Genomic DNA, 15467 nt, shown 5'->3' on the forward strand with positions numbered 1-15467 from the left:
TGATTTAAACCAACAAACAAAAGTACATTGCTTCAAATAAGTTCCTGTTGATTGCACTGGGAGAATATTAAGTCACTGGAATGTTTTTAGTTGATATGGATTGGCTAAAAAAGCAAAACTGCTTATTTCCATTACCAAATGGCATTTCATGAAAGGAGATTGTTTTCAGATAATTTAGAGAAACATTTATTGGGATAGTCTTCCATTTTTAATTATATTTCATATACTCACACATTGTGCCTATCTATAATCTATAGACACACTTATCAGAGTAGCAGCCGTGTTAGTCTGTATCCGCAAAAAGAACAGGAGTACTCCATCTTCTCTGTTGATATATATATATATATATCTTCTTACTATATGTTCCATTCTATGCATCCAATGAAGTGGACTGTAGCCCACGAAAGCTTATGCTCTCATAAATTTGTTAGTCTCTAAGATGCCACAAGTACTCCTGTTCTTTTTGCAGACATACTTATATAAATTAAAACATGTACTTATTGTAAAAATATTGTCTCAAATAATATAGAGTACAAAACTAGTCAGTCCCCTTTCATTATTATTTGTGTTCTCCTGTTATCTGGAGGCCCCAACTGAAACTGAAGCATTGTTGTGCTTGAGACACAGGGTAAGAGCCAATCTAAATAGATAAGACAGTAGGAAGTATTATTGTCCCATTTTCACAGATTGTCCACATAGCTATTTTTAGAGGATGAGCCCATGTCTGTGGCCCTGGGCTGGGACTAGGTCACTCCTGTGGCCTCTGTAGGTATATCCAATGTGACTTGCTTGAGTCTACACAGTAAGTCTCAGACAGAGCTGGATGTCCCAATTTCCAGTCCTGTACCTCAAATACAAGGCCATCCTTCCTCTCCTTTGGGCCCCAAACTTAACATGCACAGACCTTTGGCTTCAGTGGGGCTCTGCAGGGATTTGGTTCACAAATCATTCACTAGCTGATCCTTGTTTTCATGAATTTATTCATTATTGTAAAGTATTCACTGACCAAATAGCATGATATATTTTTAGTCTGCCAGTCATGCAATTATTGAATTGTTCAGTTGTTATTTGTGGTTCAATTATTTACCATTTGTGGTGTGTGGTTGGTTACCTGAGTCACACAGTGTTGTTCCTATTATCTGATTGGATGACAAACTTTTAAAACAGAATAATAATAAATTGTGAACAACATACTTTCAGTAGGAGTTTTCAGCCCAAAACTGTGAAACTTCCCGAGTCACTTTCACGGGCAGCCAGTGGTTATCAAAATACTCACAAGTAACTTACAATACAACCACAGTGAATCCAACTTTGTGCTTTTATTTACAAAAATATTCAGAAATCAGGATTATTTTAAGAACTATATGACCAGAGTTAACATAGATTCCTAGAACATTTAGTCTGACCTTTTGTATAACACATGCCAAGTAACCTGTGATTCAATTAGCACCTACATCTCCACATACTAGAATAATCTTATATTTATTTGGCACCTGTAATCAGAAAGGACTACAAAATGCTTTGTAAATATTATATATACAAGAATCTTTTCCTCCACTACCAAGTGGTAGCCAGCTCTGGGGTGGTAGGTGGCAGCCACCTAGCAGCACAAAGCAGTGAGATTTAAGTAGGGCAGAAAGTGTTGCCAACTGGAACAAGCCAGAGCAGCATCCCGAGGGGGATACAGTAAGTGGGGTTATGGGGAACACGGCTCACCCTTCTGTGCTGAAAAGTATAAGGGAGATCTACCTCCATTTCCTGGCTGGGGGACCTGGGCTCCTCACACTACTCTACCTCCTCCTTGGCTGGTGCAACCAGAGCTCCTCCTATGGTTTCAATCTATGTTGAAGCACAGAGCATCCCCTAACACCCTACTGGTTCATCTCCAGCTTTCATGACATAAAGTCATTTTTCATATAAATGATTTGGGAGAGAAAAAAATAAAGGATAACATCTATTTAATATAGAAAAGTAGTTAGTGAGCAAGCAAAGTACATTTCTTTCCAACCAACAATGTTCTGTAGCAGAGGACAGGCTCAAACTCCATCCTTCACATAACCCAATGTCACTATTCAGGAGTGCTTGTTATATGGGACTCTCCTCAAGGCTGAATGTCCTGCCTTTTATCAGTTCAAGCCAGACCTATAATATATTTTAATGTATTGTTTATTGTGTTCTTAATGTCATATTAGTGGCTCTGTTTGCTAACACAATTCCAGAGCATTATTGCTTAAGTAGCTTTCGAATTAAATTAGCAAACTGAATACTAACAGGAAAAGAAACACCACAGTATGCTGCTGGATAGCACCTACAACAAATATCTCCATACCAGTCAGTCTGAGAAGCTCTGTTCTATGGTTATAAATAGACCCCCATCTTCATAAATAGGAGGTATATTGCTCAGAGGAACAAGCACATTGACCTTGTCATAAAAAATTACACTAGTCTCCTTTCTTGGACCAATGTACATTTTTTTCTCCAGCAAAAAATGTTCAATGTCTTATGTGGATATATTGACAGGCTGATACTAAGTGCCCATGAGTTTTGGTTTTACTGTAAGTATGTGTCCTTCCTGAACTGACCCTTATAAAAAGCCCTCCCTGAACTGATCTGTAAAGCACCTAACTATACCTCTCTTAAATCCCTCTTGGAGATCCATTTCATCTGTCATGCTTACAAGAAAAGGGTAATGATAATGGACAGCTTGAGGGGAAGTTGAGGAAGGTCAATGTGTCTTTATTCCATAACTCAAAGTAAACCCTAACTTAGCATGGAGAATGCTCCTGAATCCGTAATTTTGGCTGAACGGACTTTTGCACTTAAAAAAAGCAGGAATTAAACCTCTTCCTTACCTATGAATAATCTCTCATTCTCAAACTTGACTTCACTGGTACTACTCCTATGTGTAAAGTTAAGCACGGATTTCAGTATTAGCAGGATCATGGCCTGAGTGAAGAATTTAAGAATTTACAGTTTATTCATTTATTATTAGTTTATATTTTATTTTATCTGCCTGTCTCCCCTTTCTCCATACCCCTCACACTGACTGTTGCAATTAGAACATTTGTTCATTTGTTGATGTTGAGAGCATGTAAAGATTAGGCCGTCTTTAAATTTTTGTGTTAGTTAAATTGGCAATTTTACCGATATTCATCATCTGTCATTATGTTCATTGCTGAATACTTTTGACGTGAAACTGATGTTTGAGTGTCTCAGCTGTCATATTTAAAAGGTTATGTTTTCAGCTCCAGGGTCATGAAAAAAACCTTGAACATGTGAATCAAGTGTAATCAATGAGGTACTGTCTTCCCCATTCTGATCCTGTTGATTCCTCCCCCCCCCCCCGCCCACTCTCCCAAGACAAACCCTAGGCTACCATCTAGGCTACACATTTCCTCAATCTCTGTACTATCTGAGCCCCTGACAAGTATTTATCAATTTGTCCTCAACACTCCTGAGAGGAGGGAAGTATTATTTTCCCCACTTTACACACAGAGAGTTGAGGCACAGAGAGATTAAGGGACATATTTTTAAAGCTATTTAGGCACCTAAAGATGCAGATAGGCTCCTAATGGGATTTTCAACAGCATCAATGGGAGTTAGGTACCGACCTGCCAGTGAAAATCTCACTAGGCACCTATCTGTACATTTAGGTGCCTAAATACCTCTTAAAGGCTGGCTCCAAGTGACTTGCCCAAGGAAACAGCGGAAGACTGTGACTGAGATTGACACTGAACCCAGACATCTTGGGTCCCTTAACCGTGGCAACTTTTATCCTCTTCAGAGGCTAATATATGCCATTTTCCATCTCTGGTCATGCTCTGGATCCTTGCCCACACACCCAAATGCACAGTACAAGTCAGAAAAGGATTCTGCAATAAGCTCTCACTTATACCACTGCTTCTTGGTATTTCCTGATTGGAGAGCTCTGCAAACAAATCACGATTACCACACAGTGAACTGACCGGAAAGTGATCCAGAAGCAAAGCAAACCTGAGAGGTTTAGGGGCACTGCCTTGTAATCCCTGTGACTTCAAAGGGCAACGGTGGATTAGCAGATTCAATTTGGAGCTGGAAATCAGACCTTTTGAGTTTGCCACTCACGTGCTATATGATCATCTAACCTCTATTCTCTCCAGAGACTTTTAGATAGTCTCATGTATAAAACAACCGCTGTCACACAGATGTTTGCAAACCCTGATGGTCTCTGGTTCACCGCATGGCTCAGTGTCTCCAGGTGTATGAAAATGGTCAATTTCACTTAGCTAGTTTTCTGCAACTGAAGCTGAGAATTGCTAGTATGGTTTCCTTGTGCTCCTGGTTTTAGTGCTGTTCCCTCTGTCACCTCTCTCCCTTTTGTCTGGGTTAGTTATAGAACTTACCTATTGAACTCAGCAGAGACAGCAGGGCAGCAGATATTAACCGGGACATCTCAGATTTCCATATCTTTCTTTTGTGTATGATACGGCGTCTTCCTTTTCTCTTGTGTTATTTTTGGAGGCATCCATAATGTTAATTACCTCTCTTTGGTACACCTGGTGGCTGTAACAAAAGTGTAGCCAGGTTCATGACTCTTACTGCAGATGCTCATATATAGGCCATAAAAGCTCTGATCTTTTCCCTTATCCTCTGTATTGCCACCTTTACAGCTGAGGTCTACATATATATTGTCATTTTCTCTGTCCTATTTAGGCTTGTTGTTTCTTTATTTTCCCAAAATGTGAAGAGCAAAGGAAGGAAGGCTTCCCTACCCATCTTACTACTCTAATTCCTAATTCCATTCACTCCCCAATCATTTTTCTTCTCCCACTGTATGGGAGTACCCCTTGTCCCCTTCCTGGAATTCAGATGGTCACCCAATCACTTTCTCTAGAGCGAATAGGTAAAATGCAACTGGGCATCTGTAAACAGTGGTGTGAAAAAAAATATTCAAATACCATTGAGCAGCACGTCGACTGAATAATGAAATGCTTCCAAGATTTGCATCCCCAGGAACGACAACAGAAAACATTTTCAGGTATATCATTTTCAAATTTCTTTCTGCTCATAGACAAAAGGCAGATGAGCATTTTCTACACTAACCAATTGATATTCCACACTGGACAATTGATGTTGCAGGAAAACTTGATCCATTTCAGAGACATCCCCTGAAATGCATTAGAGCTAGTCAGAAATTTTCCAGCACAACTTTTTTCCCTCCGGAAAATGGTGATGTGTGGAAACAGAAATGTTCAACAGGAATGTGTTGATTTCAATGGAAGCCAGGCAGGCTGCCACAAAACCAGAGCCCCAGACTCTTGGACAGCCCACTTGGAAGGCTTCTGCAGAGTCAAGGAGTTTTGGGAAGTGGAAGCATTATTTCTTGACAATTTCCATTCCCTGGGAAAGATTGCATTTCTGACCGTTCATTCCTAACTGGAACATTTTTTTAAAAATGGGAAATTCCCTGTGGGATTGAAATTCCGATTGCAGCTCATCTTTAGTCAACATCTTGCCACTCAGATTCACCACATTTGCCATACTTGCAAAGTCCCTATAGAAATTCTCCATTGGGCTAGGTCTAGACGTGGGAGGTAATTGTGACCCTCTACTTGGCACAGGCCTCAGCTGGAGTATTATGTCTAATTCTGGGTGTTACATTTTAGGAAATATGTGGACAAATCAGAGAGAGTCCAGAGGAGAGCAACAACAATGATAAAAGGTTTAGAAAACCTGACCTGTGAGGAAGTGTTAAAAAACTGGGCCTGTATAGTTCTGAGAAAAGAACACTAAGGGAGGACCTGGTAAAAGTCCTCAAATATGTTAAGGGATGTTATAAAGAGGATGGTGATCAATTGTTCTCCATGTCTACTGAAGGTAGCACAAGAAGTAATCTACAGCAAGGGAGATTTAGGTTAGATATGAGGAAAAACTTTCTAACTGTCAGATTTCAGAGGAACAGCCGTGTTAGTCTGTATTCGCAAAAAGAAAAGGAGTACTTGTGGCACCTTAGAGACTAACCAATTTATTTGAGCATGAGCTTTCGTGAGCTACAGCTCACTTGTAGCTCACGAAAGCTCATGCTCAAATAAATTGGTTAGTCTCTAAGGTGCCACAAGTACTCCTTTTCTTTTTGCTAACTGTCAGAGTAATTAAACTCTGAAACAGCCTTCTAAAGGAGATTGTGGAATCCCCATCATTGGAGGTTTTCAAGGACAGGTTGGACAAACAGCTGGGGAGCATCTAGGTTTACTTGGTTCTGCTTCAGCACAGGGGACTTGATGACTTCAAGGTCTGTTCCAGCCCTACATTTCTATGATTCTATAAGTATGTCTACACTACAAAATTAAGGTGACTTACATTATGTCAACGTACAGTCACTGCAGTAATTGAATCAGTGTTGTATGTCCACACTAACTCCTTCTGTCAGCAGTGTGCATCCTCATCAGGAGTGCTTGCACCGCTGTCAGTGTGGTGCATTGTGGGGCACTGAGAGCTGGAGCAGGGTGGCTGGGCTCTGGCTGTCAGCCCTGGGTGGTGGGGCTCTGTCTGTCAGAAAATCCTCATAGATTTAGTGGTGGGAACTCTGACTTACACAGTACTGCACCCCTAAACTCTCCCCCCATCAAAAGTGTAGAGAACTTTAAAACTGTAGAGAAGGTTTTTCTTTCCACGTTTACCAACCTAAGAGATATTGACAGCAACTAGTTTCCCCAGTACACCCTGCACCAATACCTGCTATTACATCCAGCAGTGATTGAAAATCACATGCACATTTTTTCTGCTAAGTTGATCAGCAGTAAACCACTTATTATTTATTATTAGTAGATTTCAGAGATAAGACTAACAAGATGACAGAGAGAGAGAACTTAACTTGTCTTAGAGCTATTATTTTTGTACTTTGGGGCAGATATCACCATATCATTTCACATTCAGCTCACATTTTGCAAGTTAACTTTGCAACTCTAAGTATTGCAAACTTCATCATTTAAAAAATTATGAACCTAGATTCTGCAGAAAATTATGCAATGAATTTCCTACTCTTACCCACCAAAAAGCAAGTATGTGGTCATTTACACATTCATTATATTGAATAAATGTTTATTAACCTATAAAAGCTCCTTCGACAAAACCAATGAAAAACAAAGAAAAGAAAAAAAATCAAAGCAAACTGATATATTTACCATTTATATAGCAATTTTTGGCTGGTGATCTAGGAGCATTTTACAAATAGGGGTAAACCCCCCATTTTTAACAGATGGAAACAGACACAACAAGAGCAAGTGATTTACCCTAAACCATGCTGCTAGTCAATTTCAGGACTGGGACCCTGCAGACTTACAATCCTGTAACCAACTACACTCCTGCACACAGAACATATAGCCTGAGAAAACGGGAGCTGGGCCAATACCTTAAAAACGGAACAAGTCAGCACATTATTTGATGAACCATTGGAACATTTGTTGAATTATGTATCTGATCAAAAGTATTCCACCAGCTCTAATGGCTGTGCTGTATGTAAAACCGCATATGAATGTACAATATAGAAGGCTGCAGTAATAGAAATAGCTCATGACTGCTCACAAAAAGCAACCAGTTATCAAATCACATGACAATGCAGGGACTAGATTAGAACATTGACAATTCAATGCAGAGAGGAATTTTCTAAAGCAAGCATGAAAGTCAGTCTTTTTGCCTATATCTAGCTATACCATATTCATCACCTTGGCAATAAACGTCTAAAAAGCAAGCCATTATAACGTATCCTGTACAAGAGGGTGAATTTGAATCATCTATTTAAATCCCGAAATTGCTCAATGCATATCAGAGGCTTAATGCATACAAACGCTGTTCAGGTTATTATCTACAAACACAATTCAACTGCACATTTTCACATGCCTAGTTTTCTCCATTGTATTACTTTTAGCTGAATCATCAAGCTGGGAAACACATCCTGTGTACATACTGAGACAGTTATGTCTGAATACAGGCGTTTCCTCCAAATCTAATCTTTCTTGGGTCTCAGGTCTTGCAGCAATGAGATGACATTTGATGCCAGATTCACTGATCCCTGTGTAAGTTTTGACTGTGCTTTTCTCCCCCCACCTTCAGCTGTGCATATACTTTTATTGTCTGATTCAAACACCACTAAACTGTAAGATTGTGCCCACGCTGCATCCTGTCCATGCTTTGTCACTTCAGCTGCCCAGAATGTTAATGTTTGGCTTCCTTTCAATTTATTCCCACCGGTCTTTAGAAACCACAAGCTCAAATACTCTTCTCCGTGCTTACAGAGATCATTTGTCCCCACATGGATGACCAATTCAAAAGGATTCCTCTTGTGATGTGCTTATGGAGAAAAGTGATGGAAATAAAATTTCAATCTCTGCCAATATTCTGAGGTTGTAAAGAGTGCCAGTCATATTAATACCTAAAAGAGGGAAATCATTTTTAATTGAGGGATGGGATGGAAAAGAGAATAAATGTTGAGAAAAGAGGGATCAGGCTTGATTCCAGTTCTATTTCAGGAGTGATGGTATCCCTCTGGGGTCTCATGATATGGTTTAAGAAGTCCCTTTTCTCAGATGGCACTTTGTACATTGGAGAATCCTCACTTTTAGTTTGGAATTAATTAAAATCAAGAGAATGGAGTATACCGAAGCATATGCAGCAACCATTATTGCACAGATTTCAGAAGTCCAGATGTAGTTATCTACCTTGTTAAGCAGTAATAATAGAGTTTGAACAGCAAAACTGGAAACATAGAGGATAAGGAAAGAGATCAATGCTTTTATGGCATTTATATAAGCACCTGTCTTGGGATCCCTGAAGCTGGTTATATTTTGCTGCATCTTCTTGGTGTGACTCCATAGAGAAGTAATTAACAGGATTGAAGACACCAAAGATATTGTAAGAGGAAAGAAACTCCCTACAATGTACAGAAAAAAAAAAGAGATCTGGGCTATGCCAATTAATGTCTGTCACAGAGTTGTTCTCTAGATGATCCCCTGTTGAGTTGCAGTGCTGAATTGCACACAGAGTCCACAACAATGGGATAGAGGTGACAGAAGAAACCAGCACCAACCCCAGGAGCAGCCATGGAACCATCCCATAGATTCTCTGCTTCATTCACAGTAAGAGCAGTTGGGTGAAACTGATGATCTTCATGCAGTACAAGACGCTGAGGCAGGTGGCAAACCAGAGACTGGCATGGTTTACAAACATCCGTAGGATAACAGATGCTGTATACAGAGGAGCCAGTTTGAGTATATTTGGAAAGTAGAGACTGGATATGCGCTGTTAACTTCCCCTGCAACACAAATCTTGATGTGTTCAGAGCGATCAGGATCATATAAGAGGAAGAGATTTTTCTACTTTTGATCCAATCAAGGCAATTAATGACTGCAATAAATCCGTTTCCAACAAACCCTCCAATGACCAAAATTATTAAAATAATTAGTGGAATGCTAAACAGAGGCAAATTTTTTCTACTCTGAGTCACCACTGCCTGCCTCTTGCGGAGTTCCAGAATAAATCTCCTCTGGGGTCAGTTGGTATTCAGCTAGCTGCATGCACAGCCTGCCTGCCTTTTATCTATGATCTGAAAGTGACCATGGGAAGCATTTTGCCAGTGCTGATATTTGGGATGCAAATCTCAGAATGGTTTAATTCTGGAATCCACATCCTACTCACACATCTGGTATCTACATATTTTCTTCGACAGGTTGGTGGACAGATGGTCAGCTGCTACTCACCATGGTTTACCCTACCATTGATATTCCTACTTAGAGTGAGAGGTGAGACCTCTGTGGCTATGGTTCTGAATGTACCTTATACTGTGGGAGAGGGGAAATGTTGGAGAAAGTCTATGAATGTGGAGGATGTGCAAGGGCAGAGGTAGGGGGAAGAGAGAGAGAAGGATGCTCCCTCATCCCAACTCAGGAGAGAAAAAATAAAAATTAGAGCTCCATGGGGAACAGCTGGGAAAGAAAAGAACTAACTTTGGGGATAAGATGAAGAGTTGCATATAATTATGTGGGGGAATAAGGGGGAAAGCTGAAAGGGAGGAATAACTAAGCAGAAGTAGAATATGAAACAGAAAAGTTCCTGGCCTGAATTTTAAGTGGCTGAGTGCCCACAGCTCTCATTGCTTTCAAGTAGGGTAGCTGGTGATCTGTGTCTCTGAAAAGTTCTCGGCAAGTTTTGTTCACACCATTGTAATAAGAAAACAGAAAGTTTAATCTGGCAAAAAATAGACTGAAAAAATATAATACAGTAAAGGGAACAAAGGAAAAGTTGAAGAGAGAAAAAGTATTCTAACCACATTTTAATGTATATACCTTTCGAATATATCTGTTTCCTGTCTGTTTCTATCACCCTGAATGGCTAACAATTATCACCAAACTATTATAATTGCCATGAAGGCTTTAGTAGGGGAGGATATCTTCAGAGTAATGCAAAAAGGACAGAGCAGGGGCCAGCCAGCGGTTCTACCACCATGTGAATTCTCCAATCCTCAGTCTGGTGCCAGGGAATCATATCACATACCGAATCTTCATCTGTCCAAAATCTGAATCAGCCTCAATGGAGTTGCTCTGTATTTTGGAGAGAGGAAGACCGCTCTCCCTTTGGCTGGGTGCTGCAATGAGGTCCGTAGTGAGGTATATGTGTGCAGCATTGTGCAATAGGACAGGGCCTGTTAGCCTATACAGTGCCTTAGACATAACTAATGTGGCAAGAATCATGGATTTATGGAGTAATCTCCCCCCATTTTCCCACCCCGAGCCCCATCTAATTTAATCTAATATGGAATCCCCTTGTGTTCACGAACGTTGACATTAAATTCCTTCCACAGAAATAAATGGGGAGGTGGAACTAGAGATTTTGATGGGTGGATAGGGGATAGTTGAGGTATTTGGCACATAGAAAGAGATGGGAAGTTCTTTGGCACTAAGTCATTGGGTGGTGGTGATACAACTCTTTGGTCCATCATTTTTGGCAAGGTGGAGGTGACTTTAAATAAGAGGAGGAGAAAGTTTAAAAATCCTCAGTTCTGAAGCCTGGAAACCCAGCCAGCCACTAGCTACTCCGCAGCCCCATGTGCAAATATTGCCATTACATCCTAACTTAATTTTTCTGCTAACATGAACAGCAATGAAATAGTTAATCTAGATTAACACAAGTAGACTTTATAATTAAAATTCTATTGTGATGTAAACAAGCAATTAACACCTTCCTCAGAGGTATTGTTTCTGCAGACAACACTAGGACAAGTTAACACTGGAGTTGGAGGTGTAATTTCCAGCTTGGATAGACATAGTCACACTCGCTTTGATCAAGCTAGTGAGCTAAATGTAGCTGTGAACCTGTGGCAATGCAGACAGCAGCCTGGGCTAGCCACCTGAGTACAATCCTGCCGAAGACCCTAGGTACGTACTTAGCCAGCTATCCTGTGCCACCAGGGTTACACTTCTATATTTTAGCCCACTAGCTCAATCAAACCTAGTGTGTGTGTGTCTACCCAAGCCAGAAATGACACCTCCAGCTGCAGTGCAGATGTACCTAGTTGCAATCAATTTATATTTTAGATGTTATATTTTAGCAACCGAAAACACTAGAAGCTCATTTTTTATAATGTGATATTACACTCTGCAGCGTGATAGTTCAATCCACTTCCAAAAACTCAGTTAGGAGGCCATTTGAATGTTTACATAATAGCATCATATATGAATCCCCAAATATTAAAAAAAATCTAAAGCTCCTTCAAAATGAGTGCAAGAAAAAACTAAAAGCAAATCAACGTATTTAGCATTTCACAAAGTGCTTTTCACCTAGAGGTAGCAGAGCATTTTCTAAAGGAGGTTAAGTAGCATTAGCCATATTTTCCAAGGGGGAAACTAATGTTAACATGGACCACAATTTCCTTCTCAACAAAATGTGGGTAATGATACTCAATTTTGTAAAACAAAGCAAGACAACGAACTAGAATGCAGATTAGATCTAGATCAGTTGGTTTCCAGTCATATGCACACTATTTCTTACACACAGCACATGTATATTGCAACTTGTCACATACCTTAAACATTTAATTGAATCCTAAATCACTCAATGAAACATGGCAACTTTTGAAAATTATGTCTTTGTATGAACAATATTAAACAAACTAGTGGTGGCAGAGTATGAAAACGTGTATTTGAATAGCCACCTAGTTCAGAGCTGCTTACCGCAAGCAATATGTTGTCACCGTACTGGCATATACTTTGATAGGATCATAATTAATTCAATCAATTCAAATAAAAGAGGGAGATTTTGAAGAAAAGCATTAAAAAGTCTGCCTGTCTATATCTACTTACACCACATTCACAACCTAGGCAATCAACCTACAGATAATAAGCCATTAAAAGTATAAAATAAATTACTATATGGGAGAGTAACTTTAATCAACTACTTACTTCTTAAGCCTCGGACATGGATTTATCATCAAAATGCATGCACACCCAGCTCAATTTCCAATTTTGTTATAGTATTCAATGACAATTAGCAGAGTGAAAAATCTCTGTCCTCGCTATTACTTTCAGCTAACCGCTCACCCTGGAGAGTGTACAGTGTGCATATAAAAGGCCAGGTATATCTTGTCCTAGCTGGATTTCATATTATTCTAAACTTTATTTTGTTGTTTGATCCTGCTGCAAAGTTATGGTATTCGATACCAGGTTCAATGAAGCATGCAGGTTTGTTCCCCATCATCTCTCACCACTCCTCTCCAATTCAAGCCCATCATAACTGCCAGAGATGTAAGGAGCACGGAAGATTGTTCCAGTAATATGCACAGTCCATAGTTTAACAAATTTATTTGGGCATAAGCTTTTGTGGGCTAAAACCCACCTCATTCGATGCATGCAGTGGAAAATACAGTAGGAAGATATATATACACAGAGAACATGAAAAAATGGGTGTTGCCATACCAACTGTAATGAGACCAATCAATTAAGGTGGGCTATTATCAGCAGGAAAAAAAAAACCTTTTGTAGTGATATGATAATCAGGATGGCCCATGTCAAACAGTTGACAAGAAGGTGTGAGGAACAGTAGGGGAAAAACAGCATAGGGAAAAAGCTTTTACTTTGCATAGGTTTCAGAGTAACAGCCGTGTCAGTCTGTATTCGCAAAAAGAAAAGGAGTACTTGTGGCAACTTAGAGAATAACCAATTTATTTGAGCATGAGCTTTCGTGAGCTACGGATGAAGCATCCAATGAAGTGAGCTGTAGCTCATGAAAGCTCATGCTCAAATAAATTGGTTAGTCTCTAAGGTGCCACAAGTGCTCCTGTTCTTTTTACTTTGCATAATGACCCAAAGTAAATGACACAAAGTAAAAACTATTTCCCCATGCAAATTTTCCCCCTACTGTTACTCACACCTTCTTGTCAACTGTTTGAAATGGGCCACCCTGATTATCATATCATTACAAAAGGTTTTTTTCTCCTGCTGATAATAGCCCACCTTAATTGATTGGTCTCGTTACAGTTGGTATGGCAACACCCATTGTTTCATGTTCTCTGTGTATATATATCTTCCTACTGTATTTTCCACTGCATGCATCCGATGAAGTGGGTTTTAGCCCACATAAGCTTATGCCCAGATAAATGTGTTAGTCTCTAAGGTACCACAAGTGCTCCTTGGTTTTTTTGCTGATGCAGACTAACATGGCTGTCACTCTGAAAAAAGTTCATAGTTTGTCACCTAATCTCCCCCGAACTTCAGGGTGTGTAGCCTCCTTTCAATTCATTCCCACTGGTCCTTCAAGTAACAATCTCTGAGACTCTTATTAACAATAAAGATGGCTATCTGTAAGCAACTAGTCTATAGCCCTATTATTAACTGTTTGTAGTAATATAGGACCTCGGAACTCTAGTCATGGACAGGACTCCTGTTGAGCTAGAACTCCAAGCTGTAATGGATTCCTCTTGTGATGGTGGACTCCACTTGTGATCATGGAAGGAGAAAAGAATGATTAGAGAATTTCACATTTCTTTTCTATCTCATAGATATTTCAAGGGCACAGGGGCCATAGTAGCTACTCCAGTAAAATATTTATTTATTCAGCAGTAGGATGGAGAAGGGAAAGCAGTGTAGAGAAACAAGTATTGACTCCAACTGTCTCCTACAGGGGTTATCTACATCTGTGATCTTCTGATATGGTTTAAGAGGTCCCTTCTCTCAGACAGCATTTTATACAGTGAAGATTCCTCACTGATGCCAGTTTCAGTTTAGAATTCATTAGAATCAAGATAATGGAGTGCACTGAAGAATATCCAGCAACCAGTAATCAGTAAAGAGATTGAAGGTGTCCAGAGGCTACCAGCTAGACAGATAGGCAATGTCATCAGGACCACAGATTCAAAACCAGAAACATAGAGGACAAGGAGGGAGAGCAGAGCTTGAATTGTATTTACATGAGCATCTGTCCTGGGATCCATGAAGCTGTAGGCATTACATCTCATCTGCCTGGTGTGTCTCCTCAGACAGATCAGCAGCAGGATGGATGACACCAAAAATATAATAAGGGGAAAGAAACATCCCAACAAATACAAAAGCTGGATATGGAGTTCTGTCACAACCCCATTAATCTCTCTGAGAGTGATGTTCTCTGATAGATTCCAAATTGATTTGCAGTGATAATGGCTATGATCAACCGAGATGGAAGGGAGCGAGGTGACAGAGGAGACCAGCACTGGCCCCACAAGCAGCCATGGAACCATCCCAGAGATTCTCAGCTTCATTTGCAGGAAGAGTGGTTTGGAGAAGTTAGCAGTATTCACAAAGTAAAAGACGCTGAGCCACGTGGCAAACCAGAGACTAGCAATGGTTAAATACGTCCACAGGAAAGTGAGCATTTTATTTGTATGACCAAACTTCTCTCTCTCTGGAGACAAGAGAGAGTGGATGTACGATATCATCATCACATGCAAGAGAAATCTCAATATACTCAGAGAGACAAGGATCATGTCACAGGGGGACAGTTTCCTCCTTCTGATCCAGTCAATACAATTAATCACTGCAATAAACAGATTTCCCACAATCCAACAATGATTTCAATTGCTAAAACAGTTAGAGTGATTATTAGAAGTGGAGTCAACATCTTCCCTCTCACATTCACCAATGCCTACTTCCTTTCTACAGGTTTCATGGCAGCACCAATTCACTGATAGCTAGTTGACACTGTCCTTCTGCCTTTTATCTAGGAGCAGGAAAATACCTGAACATGATACTTTCTGGCATTGTTCCTGAGGATGCAAATTTTGGAAGGATCTAATTCCTCAGTCTACATCTTACTCACACATAGAGTATTTGCATATTCTCTTCCAAAAGGCTGAATACAGTTGGCCAGCTACACTTCTTCCCTCCACCTTTTGCCCTACCTTTAATTATAGGTGGAGCTAATAGCACAGCCTGTTATTAAGGTCGCCTGACACTTCTCATTATAAA

At 40.0% G+C, this 15467-nt stretch overlaps 1 protein-coding gene and 1 pseudogene across 1 annotated transcript; both read right to left on the reverse strand.

The window, feature by feature from the left end:
* Positions 1 to 8543: 8543 nt before the first annotated feature.
* LOC140905628 (taste receptor type 2 member 40-like) lies at positions 8544 to 10703 on the reverse strand (annotated as a pseudogene).
* A 3478-nt stretch (positions 10704 to 14181) lies between these two features.
* On the reverse strand, positions 14182 to 15120 carry LOC140905630 (taste receptor type 2 member 7-like). Its single transcript, XM_073329135.1, is given in 3 exon segments — positions 14182 to 14308; positions 14571 to 15060; positions 15063 to 15120. Coding segments are annotated over 3 exon segments (675 nt in total).
* Positions 15121 to 15467: the final 347 nt, after the last annotated feature.

The sequence above is a fragment of the Lepidochelys kempii genome, chromosome 1, assembly GCF_965140265.1.
Source record: "Lepidochelys kempii isolate rLepKem1 chromosome 1, rLepKem1.hap2, whole genome shotgun sequence".
In the NCBI taxonomy this organism is placed as follows: Eukaryota; Metazoa; Chordata; order Testudines; family Cheloniidae; genus Lepidochelys; species Lepidochelys kempii.